Genomic DNA, 17,242 nt, shown 5'->3' with positions numbered 1-17,242 from the left:
TACGATTGTTGTAACGAGGGTTGCGGTTGTTTCTCACTGGTCTTCCGTCCATTTCCTACAATTATGAAAGTTCTAAGGTTGATGACAAAATAGATACTAAACAAAGGAATGACAATGATTGAGTAATTGCTCCAAAAATTAAATATGAAACAAAAGGATAAAAATAACTTTTATTGATTTCCCAAGAAAGTGCAATTACAACTGAACTTCGAAATGAAAACAGAAATGCAAATGGGACAAGTGTTATTACAAAGAACTACTACTGATGTTCTAATCTATCACTTCTCCCAAATCTAAATCCATATGATCCTCTTCAACTTCTTCTTCTTCTTCGGGATCCTCCTCGGGTTCATCTTCACTGGTTGGCTATTACTGCTTCTAGATGTTCAATATGACCATGCAGAACTGCATTCTGGTCGCTAAGAACTTCAACAGTGTCTTGCAACTCATGAATCTGAGCATTCGTCTGCCCACAATACTGATTATGCTGATGCACAAGTTGCTGATTCTGATCCTTAAGCACTTGGATCTTCTCAACTAGTGTATCACGTAACTCGATGAATTCTGCGACAGTCTCTTGGGAGGTTCAAACTCTTCTTGAGCCTTCCTATTCCTCTCTTCTGCTTCATGCTGATAATGAGCATAACGTTGAACATCACTTCTCAAGTGTTCTGTTCGCCGCTCTAATTCATCTTTGTCCAGCTCTAGACAATAGTTATGTTCCTTGAGCTTCTCTAGCTTCCTCTCTAAACTCTTAATATAGCTATTTTGGTCAGCCATATCCTACATCGAAAACATAAGGGTAAAGGTTCAGAAATGATCTCAAGAATATAGGTCGAGTTATAGACAAATACTGGAATGAACAGAATCAGTACTGTCTATACAATTAACAGAAGAACTAGCTCAAAAATTTTCGGTCTCAGAATTACGTGAAAAATTTACTAAAAATTCTTGACATCAATAACATGAATGGTGCCAAGTTTGGTGCAAAAATACTAAGCCATTTGGAAATGAAAATTCTTCAAAATTTCGAAAATTTGGAAAATTTCACGGAAATGACGATATCACTATCTAAACGATGGATTTTGGGGTTCGTCGGCGGTGCTAGAACGATTGAATCGTTAGAACGACCGAATCGTTCTAGATTAGGTTCTCCTCGTCGAGAGCTTTCCAACGCCTACTTTTAATAGTAAAAATTTCTCCTGGATCAAAAGTTATGGCCGTTTGAAGTTTGCGCGAAAAACACCTCAACTTTCATGCCATTTGCAAGGTCTACTGCATTCGCTTGCTGGAATCCACTGTCTACTGCAATTTTGATGCTACTGCAATCAGTCTGCTGCTTTTCCAGCATTGTCTGCGGCTTTCCAGCACTATTAGAACCAGTTCTGATTTCGGCTACTGGTTTGATACTACTGGTTTCCATCTACTGGTTCTTGTTTCAGATCTACTGGTCTACTGCTTTGTTTCCCTACTGATTTTCCTAACTGTACGTATTCAGTCTATCATTTCAGTAGTCTATTACAGTAGCTTATTTTCAGTAGTCTATTCCCGAAATTTTCAGAACGTATTTTCAGAAGTCTATTAGAACTTATTACTTCTAGTTCATCCTCCCCAGATTATGAAACCCGGTTTTGCTCTGATACCACTTCAATGTCACGCCCCGGGACGGGGGTTGGTTGACACTGGCTTTGCTCTCAAATTTACATTCGAAAACAACAAGCCTCAGAGTACAGGATTCAGAAACCAGTCTTTTATTCATAATACGAAATAAATCAATTGTCTATTACAACTCGAATACTGATGTTTTACAGCGGAAATGTAAAACCAGACATAACATTGTCTTAATAGATACAGCGGAATTAAATAACATAAACTGAGAATAATAATCTTCTTCATCAGCCCCAGAATTGGATCTGCTCTTTTTCTTCTAATATTTCTTCCTCGTTCTTATCTGAGATATGTTTGGTGGGTGAGTGATATGATTGTCACTCAGTAAGCAAGGGCGGGAATAACTCCCAGTTTTCGAAATCGTTTTCAACAGAAACAGTAATACAATAATATACAGAAGACTCGTATTTTCATAACAGAAATAAGAATTCAGAATTTACATGTTTCAGATAAGAAATCAGAATTAATAAGCACTGAGCACGTTAGTGAATTTCATGGCTAAACTGATATCAGTCCCCTATATGTTCTCTCCTCCAAGGGGTGAGGCCAGAATCAGAATCAGAATTCAGAAATGTTCAGAATATATATTCCTACCATTAGTTCACTAGGGAGTTTCAGTGCTTCAAATCATGTATCAGAAATCAAACATACAGAAACTGAACTTTAAAACAGAATTATCAAACAGATTTCAAGATATTTATATATAAGCCCGCTTACTGTGATTTGCTATAAAGTTTTGGTTGAAGTCTACTGGAATTTGGCTGCTCTCGCTACAGGATTTTACTGCTTGACAAAGGCACTCTCTCTTAACTCGAAATTTAAGTGATAATCTCAAAGCTTGTGTAACCCATTTCAGAGACTTGAGGGTGTTATTTATAGGCCAAAATCTGACTGTTAGCCTCCCTATTAATGACCATAATCTGCCATTAACAGCCTTTATTCCATTTTAATGTTTCAGTTACAAGTCTAAGCTGAATCAGTAACTGTCTGCTAAAATTCGCTCTTCTGCTGCTGGATTCTGTCTGCTGGATTCTAATCTGCTGGAAAGATACCAGCTTCTGAAATAATAGCTTCTGCTGAAAATCCGTCTGCTGGAAAATATCATCTTCTGAATTATTGACTGTTGCTGGAATTGTTAGCTGCTGGGAATTCGGTTCTCACACTTGCTACTGCGGATTCCTCTGGTTCTGGTTTAGAACCTAAGCCCGATTCTAAATTTTCCAAAGCCTCATTGTATTTTCCAATCCTACGGTAAGTGTTCAGACAAACCAAAGATTGGTGATTGGTTTAAGGAAAAGCATAATCATGATCAGATATAGGGTCTTCCTTGTAAAGCTGCAATCCTTCACGAAGGTCCTTCTCTCTTTGCTTCTTCAGTTATTTTCTCCTTGTGTAGTTTTGCAACTATACACGGTCAAGTTCGAAGGAGTGCTTCAATGATTAATAATTGGGTTGTTGAATAAATACAAAAATCAGCTTGTAGTTCCATATTTCAAGAAATATAGAACTCACTTGTATTTCCCGAACTCTGCTACAAATAAAACTGACGCTCCTCTCATTTTTTATGATTTCCTTTTCAGTCAATTCACCGGTGGTATCCAACTTTCCTGATAATGCAAGGGGAAAATGATACGGATAGTCTGAATAAATCTCCCTGATACTCACGGAAAATTTAGGGTCCGATTCTAGCAAGTGTCACTAGTCCAGACGCAAGTTTCGAAAATGCCCTGAGCTTGAAATTACAAATAATTAGAAGGGGGGCCAGGAGGGTGTCCCGACGTATCCCCTCCGACGCTCAAGTCAGAGAATGAGGATATAAGTGGAGAGCAGCTAAGGGTGATGCTGAAAAATAATATCGTGAATGAATCATACGCTCAAACCTGGTATTTATAGGTGAATACCTTGGCCTGTCATGGGCCTTCCACCTTGGTTGGAGATGGGCCAGAGCTCCCAAATATGGTTTTGGCCTAGTGTGAGTGGGCTCATCCATAGGGTATCACCAGTCTCCCCCTCCTGAGTCGAACTGAATCGTAGATTCGAAGTTAGATTAATTGTGTTGCCCTCGATTTACAGCATGTGAGTTGCGTATTTTTCCTCTGCTGCTCATTAGTCTCCACAAGTTTGGAAACATATCAAATCTCAATCATGTTCTGAAAGGAAAGATTTGGTCTGGGCTCCCCTATACATAATCATCCACTCCTCATTTCATTCATATCCCTCCAACATAATATCCGCTCCACCCTTTATCCAGCTTTCGCCCACGCCGCTTCACGGCCTTGTCCGTCTCGCCTACAGCCCATCCTCGCCTTCGCTTACTGCGCCTCGCCTACAACTCATTCACCTCACCTGCAGCGCCTTGCCTTCGCCCTGCTGCCACTCCCACCAAAGCGCCCTTTCGCCCCGCCAGCCCTCTTTTGCAAGCCTTCACCCTCGCCCTGCTACGCCATCTCTTGCCATAGCACCGCCAGTCTCACACTCGCCATAACCCTGCGCGCGCTCTCACAGCCAGCCTCACCTCGCCCCTCCAACCGCGCGCAAGCTCACCCTGCCAGGCTCACTCTCGCCAGCCCCCTACGCCTACCCTAAGTCTCGCCCATCGCACAGCTCCCGCCCATATCCTCCCTCACGCAAGCCAATCTCCTCGCCTCTCGTCACATAGTCTCGCCAGCCCTGTCAGCCTTGCCCAGCATGACCCAGCGCCTAGCACGCTCTCGCCCCTTGCCCAAGCCATCACCCTCGCCTAGCCGCCAGCCGCCCTCGCCCTCACCGTGTGCTCGCATGCTCGTGCGCCCCCGTCGCTGTCGTGCGCATCAACTTTGCCTTGTCTCTTCGTGCCTCGCCTTACTTCAGCGCGCTCACCCCACGCCCAGCACGCCCTCTCCCTCGCCCTCACTGTGCGCTTGCCCAAGCCATCACCCTCGCCCTCGCCCTCACCGTCCGCCCGCCGAAGCAATCACCCTCGCCCAGCACCTACCTCACCCAAGCCATCACCCTCGCCCAGCACCTACCTCACCCAAGCCATCACCCTCGCCCAGCACGCCTCCGCCCCAGCCCTCACTGTGCGTTTGCCCAAGCAATCACCCCCGCCCAAGCCATCACCCTCGCCCAGCACGCCGAGCGCTCGCCCTGCACAGCCTCGTCCTCCGCCACTTGCGAATGATTATGTGGTTTCTGAAAAACTTTTGGGGGCTTGCCACGACTTGACCGGGCAGGTCGATCCCCCGATCCCCGTAATTTTCGCAGCGGCAATCATTGTTCATTATCGACAAATCAAATAAATTTTTCTAACACAGTATGCCCTCGTCGCCCCCATCTTCAAGGTCATCTACTAAGCTTTTGAAGGAAATTAATTCTCATTTCCCCGCACCCTTGACTCCTATACTAAAATAGACCTTAGCGCGAAAAATAAAACTTCAACCTCCTCACCCTCTAACTCCATTGCTAGGTGATACCTTAGCAGAAAAATAAAACTCTCACCTCATCATCTCATAACTCCTCTGCTAAGCCGGGCCTTAGCATGATAAATCCAACTTCAACCTCCTCACCCTCTGACTCCTCTGCTAGGCGATGCCTGAGCAGGAAAATAAAACTTTCACACCGTCACCATCTGACTCATCTGCTAGGCGATGGCTCATCATGTAAAATTTAACTTTTCTCCTCTCCAACTCTTCTCATCTACTAGGCTCAGTCCAAGTAGGTAACTTTAATTTTTCTCCGCCACTCTACTCCTTTAATAAGCGATGCCTCAGTAGGAGAAATTTAATTTTTCTCCTCCACTCTACTCCTCTATTAGGCGATGCCTCAGTAGGAAAAAGAACTTAATTTCCAACTCCTCACCCTCTGACTCCTCTGCTAGGCGATGCCTCAGTAGGAAAATAAAACTCTCACTTCCTCACCCCAGTCTCCTCTGCTATGCAATGTCTTAGAAGAAAAATAAAGGTTTCACCTCCTCACCTCTTACTCCTCTACTAGGCTTAGCCCAAGTAGGTAAAATTTAATTTCTCCTCATCAACTCTTCTTCTCTACTAGGCTCAGTCCAAGTAGGTAAATTTTAACTTTCTCCTCCACTCCGCTCCTTTACTAGGCGATGCCTTAGTACGAAAATTTTAATTTTCTCCTTCACTCTACTCCTCTACTAGGCGACGCTTCAGTAGGAAAAAAAACTTAATTTCCAACTCCTCACCCTCTGACTCCTCTGCTAGGCGATGCCTCAGCAGGAAAATAAAACTCTTACCTCCTCACCCCAGTCTCCTTTACTAGGCGATGTCTTAGTAGGAAAATAAAGGTTTCACCTCCTCACCCCTGACTCCTTTACTAGGCTCAGCCCAAGTAGGTAAAATTTAATTTCTCCTCATCAACTCTTCTCCTCTACTAGGCTCAGTCCAAGTAGGTAAATTTAAATTTTCTCCTCCACTCTGCTCCTCTACTAGGCGATGCCTCAGTAGGAAAAATTTAAATGTCTCTACTTCACTCTGCTCCTCTACTAGACGATGCCTTAATAGGAAAATTTTAATTTTCTTCTTCCCAACTCTGCTCCTCTAATAGGCGATGTCTTAGTAAGAAAATTTAATTTTTCTCCTCTAATATTCTCATCTACTAGGCAATGCCTTAGTAAGAAAATTTTATTTTTCTCCTTTTCGACTCTTCTCCTCTACTAGGTGATGCCTTAGTAGGAAAATAAAGTTTTCTCACTTTAATAATACAACAACAATCATGAACTGAAAAGAAGAACTTGATTTTATTGAATTCCAACTGTTTACATAAGAAAATTCAAAGATGAAATACATCAACGATAAAATCCGAAATGATATTTACTCAGGTGGTAAGCATTATAGGGCCTCTTTAAAGCCTAGCTTTGAGAATTCTCCAAGTAATAAGCTACATAATTAAATTTCTCCATCACTCTGAAAAGACCCTCCCACTCTGGGTCCAACTTTCCCCTCTGCTCTTCTTGTACCTTCAACAGGACCAAGTCACCCACTTCTTCTTTTCCTGATCATGTTAACCTCCACACGCGCTCTTTTTCCCTCCTCCCTTACTACCCCTTCATAACATCGAAACAAGACTTTTTGGTCCCTGCACAAGACTCCAACTCCTTTTCCCACAGGAAACATAAGCTTCTGATGATAAGTGGAAGTTACGGCTCTAAAATCCTTCAGGGCTGGCCGTCCTAGAATTCCATTATACGCTGATAGGGTATCCACCACGGTGAAGGCTATCATTTTTGTTACTCGTCGAGGATCATTCCCCAAGGATAGGGGAAGAACGATCTGACCCGAAGGAGGGATGGCGTGTTCTGCAAACCCATACAGCGGGTTGGAGACCGACTCAAACTCAAATCCTTCCACCTTCATTTGATCCAACGTGCTCTTGAACAAGACATTTATGGAGCTTTCATTATCAATAAATATTCTCGCCACATCATAATTTGCAATGGTGGTCGTCACCACCAAGGCATCGTTATGTGGAGTCACAACGCCTCGGAGGTCTTCCGGTCCAAAGCTAATGACGGGGTCTTGTGGTAAGTCTTCACCCCTAGATATCTAATATCAGTAGCACCCCCGAGATCATATGAATCAGTAGCACCCAGAGTCTCCATCAATAGCACCCCCGAGATCATATGAATCATTACTCTCGTATGGGGGTTATCCTCATTCATTCCCTTTCTCTGTTCGACGGGCTCCTGAGGGACATCTTGACATCGACCTTCTCCTCTCTGCTCCCCGACCCTGTGATTTATCCATGGAGGGCCTTGACCACGCCTAGGGGACGGGCGAGACCTCTGTCAACTCCCGGATGAGGAAATTTCTTGTCTGTCCCGTGAAGGCAATCTAGCACTGCTCTTAACCCTTTGCGACTTCTCTCATCTCCCCTCGTGCTCCCTCACATCCATCACCTTGTCACGACTTCTTCCAGACGAACATAGGATGAGATAACAGATGGAGGTGATGGAGGTTTCTTGACCAACGATTTAAAGAACTCCTCTCCCCTCAGTCCTTGGGTAAAGACACTTATCATGATGTCAGGGGAAGCATCTGGTATATCCAGCGCTGCATCGTTGAAATGCCAGATAAATTCTCGCTTTTAGTTTCTTGCTGCTTCATCACAAACAATCTCAAATAATTTCTTTGGTTCCTCTTGCTGCTAGCGAATCTGTGCAAGAAAGCAGCGGAAAAATCCTCGAAAGATCGTAGGGAGTTGGGCTGTAAGGAGTTAAACCATTGCTGGGCTAACCTTACCAACTTGCCCAGAAACACCTTACACTTGATTCCATCTGAATACTGATGCAACAAAGCTGCGTTCTCAAACCTTCCCAAATGTTCTTCTGGGTCAGTATGTCTGTTAGGTCCAAAATTAAGACGACGTAACTCAACTGCATGCAAATCTAGGAAAAATGAAAAAGGACTAATTAAATAATTTTAATTACTTAATTTATTGTGTGACATGCATGATATTATGTTAAATAGGATTTTATTATCATTATGCATAAAAACTGTATTTTAAGGATTATTCAAGTTGTGATCGAGGAACGGAGACCGATGGCTGAAAAACGTAAAATGTTTTTATTAAATCAGTGTTTCTAATTATTTAAAATATGGTTGATGGTTTTTCAAATTTTTGAAAATAAGGGGCTTTGAGATGATTTTATACGGCGAGACGTAAATTTTATCGGTGTTGCTTTTTTCAACAAAAATGCAAACGTTTAGGAAACCCGGCTATTAAATTTACAAACTTCATTAAACAAAGTATTTTTATAATTTTGATTAAGCACTATTGGGCCTAAACTTATGCTTATTAGGCCTAAAGCCTTATTAGTATAATATTTAACTATATTATATGTAAACCCTCCCCATTATCACACAACTCACGCCTTAAAAAAATCAGAATTTTCAACAAAAATTGCTTCCAAACACACGAAAATACACAGATCGGATTTTGAAGAAAATTTCGAAGGGAGCTTCAAGGATTCAGCCTAGGGTCTTCCTCGTCATCGTTCCTCAAATCGCCATCGAATATTCGTGCGTTTAAAATGAAAATGCACGTCATACATCTCCTTTTCTCATCTATCACATCGTTTTATCGTTTGAAACATCATTAGTATGAAAAGCATGACACTCATATTATTATTTTCGAAATATTTCTCATACATGTCATAAACTTATGAATTTTAATCCATAATCATGTTCTATATATGTTAAGAGGCTGCCATGATGTTAAGTCATGATCAAGCAAAGTTTTTACATGAATTAGAGTCCTACACACACACCAAACTCACGGCAATCACAAAAGAAACAAGGTGGAATCGATTTTGCTGTCTTAGGGTTCATGGGGTTCCGTTTTCATGCCTTGGTAGCTTGTCTTGGTTGGGTTGGACCAAGACTGGGCTAGGAACTCGTGAGGGGTCAGAGAAAGGCTCCTAACCACGTTAGGGTTCGAATCAAGAGGGCTGGGAGGAGTCCTAATCAACTAGAACTCCTACCACAGAAGCCCTTGTGAAGCGCGCAAATCGCGCAGCTTGTGCAGAGAGGTGGGCTCGGTCCGGGGCTCAGGGGCTGGGCTAGGGCGAGTCTTTAGGGTCCTAGGGAGAGGTACTAGAGCTTGGTTCAGGGGTTGGGCTCGTTGACTAACTCTTAGCAGCAGCAACATGGAGTCCATGCTTGTGGGGAGTTCTCGGCCAAGCTGTTGGTTTGTTGGGGGGCTTCGAGTTTCTCTTTGGGAAGGTTCCTAAGGGTTCCAAGGGTCTAGTAGGGTGTATTAGGGGGTTGGTCACGGTTTGGTCCACCATGGCTCGAGGGTGGCTCGAGAAATTCGCACTATGGCTCGAGGGGTTCAAACATAGGTCAAGTTAGGTTTTTTTAAAGTTAAAAATAATAGAAACAGGGCTCAAGGGGGTCGAGTTTTGGTTCATAAGGGATAAAATAATATAAAAAGGCTAAGTTTTAAATTTAGGAATTTTATTCTAAGGTTTGGGATTTTTCGGGATTAAAACGCCTTCAAAACGATTAATTAAATATTAATTAAAAAGTCTAGTATTTAAGCTAAGTAAAATTATGGGAATCTTAAATTAGGCTTAAATAATTATTTGGGACATGTTAGAGTCAATGAAATCATGAAAAAGCCAAAACGTGGAATTTTATATCTAGGGGTAAAACGGTCATTTTACATCCGGAAATTAGTTAACGTCATGGAAGTGCTCTGAATGCTGTTTTATATGCTAATATGATTATTTCAAATGTTTATGAATTTTTAAATGTTAAATTATGATTTTCAAAAGTCCATGGATTTTTATGATTTAATGTTGACATTTAAAAGATATGTTGCATGCTTCGTTTCAAAAGAAAAAAAAAGATATGTTAAGCATGATTTTATAAAGTGATGAAAATATGAAACGTTGAAGGAAGTGAACTAATTGTGACTAATGAGGATATGAGGATATGATTGAGGATAGGCCAAGTTTCAGTTGATGAGCATATGTCGTTGATGTCCCCGCCGCCCAGTACTGTGATTACATGTAGATGGATCCATCGACTTTTTGAGGATTGAGAAAAGTCATAATTAACGATCTGAATTCAATAAAAAGGAAATATGTTTATGATCATGATGAAAGGATACATGTTATGATTAAGGTAAAGGAAAAAGGTTGAGGTTTATGTTATGCATATCATGAAAATATTATTTTTACGTAAAAGTATTTTCACTGTTGCTTGTGGTTTTATACGTATTATTTGTTATAAAGATTATGGTGTGTTGAGTCTTTATAATTACTAGGTGTGATGGATGCAGGTGAGTTTGAGGGAGGTTTTGATGGTTGACCTAACTGAACTGAAGATACACATAACCCGAGGACCAAAGCTTCTACTTTTTCCGCACTTACGATTTATGAGTACGATTTAAGTTAAAAGATTTTTAAGACCATTTATTTATGCTTTTGAGTGGTTTTTGAGAGGATGATACTTTTCACGTTTATTGCTTTTTAGGTTTGGTAAAACATTTGACAATTTCATGTTTTGACTATTTCCTTTGGATTTTCAAATATTAGTTGGTTGATGTTTTATATTAAAAATGGTGCAAAATATTTTATGAAAAAATTTTTAAGTACATGTGAGTGGTCGGCCGTTTCATGTTAGGTTTTAAAAAAAAATTCTAGTACTTTTTAAACATTAAGAAAGACAGACGTTTCAGTTGGTATCAGAGCAAAGATCCTGTAAAGGGTTGTGCCACCATCAGCGCCGGGAAGATCAGTCGTCAAGCCTCAATTTGTATGTTTTACATGCTTTATATGATTCATTATGATATTACATGCATGATGACATGAATAATATGTTTACGTTACATGTTCCCTAGCTTTTTGAGTATATATGCTTTGCATGCGTAAATTGCTAAATAAATAAAGATGTCACATGATTAGAAAAAGTAGATTTAAATGCATGTTGGTTACGTTAGAATTTGGAAAACGTTCAGATAAAAAGCCTCCTAGACGTGCCCCTGTTAATGAGAATCAAGCCGAGAACAGTGTGAACCATCAAGGGAATGCACCCCCACCACCACCTCCAGGAGATGGTGCTACTCGTGTGTTAGAAGGTATGGCTCGTTTCTTCAAGCAACAGTTACAGCAGCAGCAGTTACAACAATTACAGCAGATGCAGCAGGCACCTAGGCTACATCATGACATATATGATCAGTTCCGGAGGCTAGGGCCGAAGGAATTCTCTAGCACCACCGATCCCTTTCCTGCTGAGAGCTTGATTCATTCACTCGAGGTGCACTTTCATTATCTGAATATGGGAGATGCGGACCGTGTGAGGTGTGCCACTTACCTGTTTAGGGATGATGCTTCTTTATGGTGGGAAGGAGCCGAGCATGGTGTTAACCTTGCTACTATTACTTGGCCTCGTTTCAAGGAGATATTCTACGAGAAATATTTTACTGCTGATGTGAGAGGGCGACTGAAGAGGGAGTTTATGAGCCTCGGTCAGGGAGACTTGACTGTTGCTGCGTATGTGAAGAAATTTGATAGGGGTTGTCACTTTGTACCCTTTATTGCGAGGGATCCTGCAGAGAAGCTTAGACACTTCATGGATGGTCTACGACCTACCTTACGAAATAATGTTATGATGATGAATCCTTTGGATTATGCTACTGCTACTACTTGTGCTTTCCAGTCTGAGCAATATTTGAGGGACATTGAGTTTGAAATGCAGCATAAGAGGCAACAGCACCATAACAACAATCAGCCAAACAAGAAATCATACATGGGTCCTCCTAGACCTCAAGGGCCTCAAAAGTCCCAAGGTCAAGTCAAGAAGCAAGGACAACAAAGGCCACAAAATCCTGGAGCACCAAAGCCTGCCGAGAGACAACCATGCAAGGAGTGCAATCGCTTACATCTTGGCAAATGTGAATGGGAAACATTCAAGTGTTTCTACTGCAAGGAGAATGGGCACAAAGCTGCTGATTGCCCGAAGAGGAAAGCAACTACTGCGGGACGAGCTTATGTTATGAATGTCACGCCCCGAGACCGGGGTTAGTCGACATCGGCATTGTTTATCAATCACACAATTAAAAACAACCAGCCTCGTAGCACAGTATAAACCGAAAACCAGTTTATTTCATAATTTCTCAAAACTTATGTCTTTACAACTGAAATAACTAATGCGGAAGCGTCTTACATGAAATTAAAAACAACGAAATTCGAAATAATGATAACATGACTAACACTAGATCTCGAAGAATCACCATCCCCAGAATTGTTCTGATTCCTCCTCTTCGATTTCCTTCTCGGATTTCTCTGGGACAGGTTGTAAGGGGGGTGAGTATTTTGGAAATACTCAGCAAGTGGGGGATATTGAAAACAACATAAACATTTTTTATAACATTTTCGAAACATACATATAAATACAACATGCTTTTCATAATCGTAATATCGTATCCGTAACATAATAACACTGCGATTTTTCACCTTTAACGGTTTACTGACGTCAGTTCCTAAGTTTTAATCCTCTAAGGGGGCGAGGCCATAAAACAGTTCTATCCCACTGTTAAGGGCCATATGCTGGAATTCCACCCATTTTCAGGGAATCCTCACAGTGCCAAACAAAAACGTACCAACTTTCGTAAAAAAACGTATAGACGGGAGACAGGGCTCGACCGAATTTTTAAAACTAAAAACCGAAACATTCATATGCATAAAACCAAAATTTAAAACAGCCCACTTACCTTAAATCTTAGAGAAAAACGTGAAAATAGAAGGGTTTCTTGCACTGAAATTTCGAAATTCACATGGATCAATATATACACTGATTAATTCGAATCCTAGTGATTTTATTATCTCATGCTCGATCTTTTATCCCGGTATCTCCATCTCAACTCGAATCTTAGATCTTTTAGGTACTTATTTTCGAAATTCCTTAATAAGTTCTTGGATGGAGATAGATTTATTCCTCCCAAAATTTTAAAGTTGCACGGTAAATAATACCATCTAAATTTCGAGCTTCAAAACTCTGCACACGATAAAATTATCTACACGACTTAGATAACCTCAAAAGATATCTTTATATAGATAATAATATCAATATCCAAGATTACATCATCCTAGTATAATCAAAGCATTAATCTGATAAGATCACGATTGAACCGAATCTCGGGTTTTACATCCCTCCCTCCTTATGGGAAGTTTCGTCCTCGAAACTTGGGTTGGCTTGATTTAAGAAGAGGTACGGGTATTGGTCCCTCATTCTTTCTTTTAGCTCCCACGTGGCTTCTCTTTCCGTGTGGTTAGACCATTGCACTTTGACGTAGGGAATGATTCGCCGCCTTTGTACCTGGTCTTTGGCGTCCACGATCCTGATGGGAACTTCTTCGTACTTCAGTTCTTCTCCCAAGTTGCTTTCGATCATGAGCGGTTCTGCTTCCAACACATGGCTTGGGTCCGAGATGTATTTCCGTAGCTGGGACACGTGGAAAACGTTGTGAATTCTAGACATGCTTGGTGGCAGTGCCAATCTGTATGCTAGCGTGCCTACTTTCTCCAAAATCTCAAAGGGTCCCACATAACGAGGGTTTAGCTTCCCAGCTTTACTGAATCGGACAACTCCTTTCATAGGCGATACTTTTACGTAGGCCTTCTCGCCAATGTTGAATTCCACTGGCCTTCTCTTCAGATCTGCCCAACTCTTTTGTCGATCTTGAGCTGCCTTGAGTTTTTCTCGAACTACGGTAACCTTGTCTATTGTTATCTGTACGAGCTCGGGTCCTACTATTGCTTTTTCTCCCACTTCATCCCAATATAAGGGTGATCGGCATTTCCTCCCATAGAGAGCTTCGTATGGAGCTATCCCAATACTGCTGTGATAGCTGTTATTATAAGCAAACTCGATCAATGGTAGCTGATTGCTCCAATTGCTACTGAATTCTAGGGCGCACGCTCGCAGCATATCTTCCAAGGTTTGAATTGTTCTCTCGGTTAGACCATCGGTTTGAGGGTGATAGGCCGTACTAAGAGTCACTTTTGTTCCCATGGCTCCCTGAAAGCTCTTCCAAAAACGTGAGACGAACCTTGGGTCTCGGTCAGACAGGATGCTCACTGGTACTCCATGAAGTCGTACAATATTGTCCATATACAGTGTAGTTAACTTGTCCAGATTGTAGTTCATACGGACGGGTAGGAAGTGTGCGGATTTTGTAAGTCTATCTACGATTACCCATATTCCGTCTTGCCCTTGTCTCGACTTCGGCAACCCTACCACAAAATCCATGGAGATATGCTCCCATTTCCATTCAGGTATCTCCAAAGGTTGCAATAATCCTCCAGGTTGCTGGTGCTCTGCTTTGACCTATTGACACACTTGGCATTTAGCGACAAATTCCGCTACATCTCTTTTCATTCCGTTCCACCAAAAATTGATCTTAAGATCTCTGTACATTTTTGTACTCCCTGGATGGACTGAAAACTTGGACTTGTGTGCTTCTGACAGTACTTCTTGGCGAAGGTTATCGCTGTTTGGTACACACAGTCGTCCTTTCGTCCATAAGACTCCTTTGTCATCGATCTGTAGGTCTTGAGACTTCCCACTTTCAACTTGTCCCTTAAGTTTCTTTAGCTCAGGGTCTCGGTCCTGGTTTAACTTGACGGTCTCTTGCAGATATGGCCGAGCGGAGAGTGAAGCCAGGGTGGTCTTGTTCCCACTTTTCCGACTCAGAGCATCAGTCACCTTGTTCGCTTTACCTGGATGGTAACTTATAGTCAAGTTGTAATCCTTCAGTAGTTCGATCCATCGCCATTGCCTCATGTTCAGTTCTTTTTGGGTGAACAGGTACTTGAGACTCTGGTGATCTGTGAAAATTTAACACTTGGCACCATAGAGATAGTGCCTCCAAATTTTTAAAGCAAAGACAACTGCTGCTAGCTCCAGATCATGCGTAGGGTAGTTCTGCTCGTGCAGTTTCAACTGCCTTGACGCGTAGGCAATCACTCTTCCCTCTTGCATGAGTACCCATCCCAGACCTTCCTTAGAAGCATAACTGTAGATGGTGAATTCTTTATCCTCAGTGGGTAAGATTAGTACTGGCGTGGATGCGAGCTTTTCTTTTAATGTCTGAAAACTTTTCTCGCAACCTTCGTCCTGACGAACTTGGAATTCTTCTGAGTGAGTTTAGTCAGTGGTATGGCAATCGAAGAAAACCCTTCGACAAACTTTCTGTAATAACCTGCCAGTCCAAGGAAGCTCCTGATATCGGTGGTGTTCTTAGGTTTTGGCCACTCTGTAATTGCTTCCACATTCCTGGGATCCACTGATACTCCTGATGCAGAGATCACGTGCCTTAAAAAGGATACACTGTTTAGCCAGAACTCACATTTCTTAAACTTAGCATAGAGTTCCTTCTCTCTCAAAGTCTGAAGTACAATGCGGAGATGCTCTTCGTGATCTTTCTCGTTTAAGGAATAGACGAGTTTGTCGTCAATAAATACCACTATGAACTGATCCAGGAACGGTTTGAATACTCTGTTCATTAGGTCCATGAAGGCTGCAGGCGCGTTGGTCAGTCCAAAAGGCATCACTGTGAACTCATAATGCTCATATCTTGTCTGAAAAGCTCTTTTGGGAATATCTTCAGCCCTGACCTTCAGTTAGTGGTATCCAGTCCTCAGATCCAATTTAGAAAAGACTGCGGCTCCCTTAAGCTGATCAAATAAGTCGTCAATCCTCGGGAGGGGATACTTGTTCTTGACAGTGATCTTGTTCAGTTCTCTATAGTCGATGCACAACCTCATACTCCCATCTTTCTTCTTTACAAAAAGTACTGGAGCTCCCCATGGGGACACACTTGGCCGGACTTGCCTTTTGTCCAGCAATTCTTGGAGTTGTTCCTTTAACTCCTTGAGTTCTGCTGGCGCCATCCTGTAAGGTGCTTTCAAAATTGGTGCTGCACCAGGAACCAGATTGATTTCGAACTCAACTTCGCGGTCCGGGACTGCCCCTGGGAGTTCTTCTGGAAAAACATCTGGGAACTCACGTACTATCGGTATGTCTTCAATCTTCAGTTCGACTTCTCCCTGCACTTCGCTAACCATTGCTAGGTAGATATCTTCTCCGGACTTCATGGCTTTCCATGCTTGGGAAGCGGAAAGGAGTGATTTCCAATCCTTGGATTTACCATGATACACGATCTCTTCCTGATTTGGGGTTCGGAGCTTAACTCTTTTCCCTTTACAGTCCACTATTGCATTGTTTCTGGCTAACCAATCCATTCCTAGAATGATGTCGAAGTCGGCCATAACTAATTGTATCAAGTCTGCACTGAAAGTCTGATTACCGATACTGATTAAACAGTCCCTGTGAATCTCTTGAGTTTCGATGGCCTTACTTGTCGGTGTGGCTATTCGAAAAGGTTCAGCTAATAATTTGGGCTTAAGTCCTAGTTTCTTAGCAAATCTCTTAGATAAGAAAGAATGCGTAGCACCACAATCAAATAATGCATAAGCAGGCACTTTTTGAATTAGGATGGTACCTGACACGACTTCATTGGCGTCGTCGGCCTCTTCTTGAGTCATAGCAAAGACCCTGGCGTTAGGCTTGCTTTCCTTTGGCTTGTTGGGGTTAGCTCCTGAATTTGGCCCAGTTCCCTTACTGAGCCCGGCGGCTTGGTTGGCGGCAGTAGGGCATTCGGCAATTCGGTGTCCCGCTTTCCCACATCCGAAGCATACACCACTGTTTTTTCGGCATTCTCCCAGGTGTCGTAAGTGACAAGTTGGGAAATGCTTAATATCCTTGTAGCTTGAGGTAGGCGAAGGCCCTTTAGATGGTCCACCGGACTGGTTAGGCTTCTTGAAAGTCTGATTGCTGCGTGAGGACTGACTATTCATGGGCCTTTTGTTCTTATTTTTCCTTCTCTCTGCGCTGGATGTCAGTTTCAGCTCGGATAGCTGCGCCCATTAGGTCTGAAAAATTCGCGGGTTGGTAGACTGCTAGAGCTGATTGGATCCTGCTGTTCAATCCCTTCTTAAAACGGTGCAGTTTCAAAACTTCGTCCGCCATGATTGCCGGAGCATAAGATCCAAGGGCGTTGAACTGGG

The 17,242-nt window shown here is 42.3% G+C and overlaps 1 protein-coding gene across 1 annotated transcript; it reads right to left on the bottom strand.

Moving 5' to 3' along the window:
- Window positions 1-15,256: 15,256 nt before the first annotated feature.
- LOC142538738 (uncharacterized) lies at window positions 15,257-17,032 on the bottom strand. The gene is made up of 2 exons (XM_075644035.1): window positions 15,971-17,032; window positions 15,257-15,790 (listed from the first exon to the last, which is right to left on the bottom strand). The coding sequence occupies exons 1-2, from the start codon at window positions 17,030-17,032 to the stop codon at window positions 15,257-15,259; spliced, it is 1,596 nt and encodes a 531-aa protein (XP_075500150.1).
- Window positions 17,033-17,242: the final 210 nt, after the last annotated feature.

This window comes from Primulina tabacum, chromosome 3 (genome assembly GCF_025594145.1).
Source record: "Primulina tabacum isolate GXHZ01 chromosome 3, ASM2559414v2, whole genome shotgun sequence".
Taxonomy (NCBI): Eukaryota; Viridiplantae; Streptophyta; class Magnoliopsida; order Lamiales; family Gesneriaceae; genus Primulina; species Primulina tabacum.
Note: the sequence above shows the minus strand (reverse complement) of the source record. Positions and strands in the feature narration are given on the sequence as shown.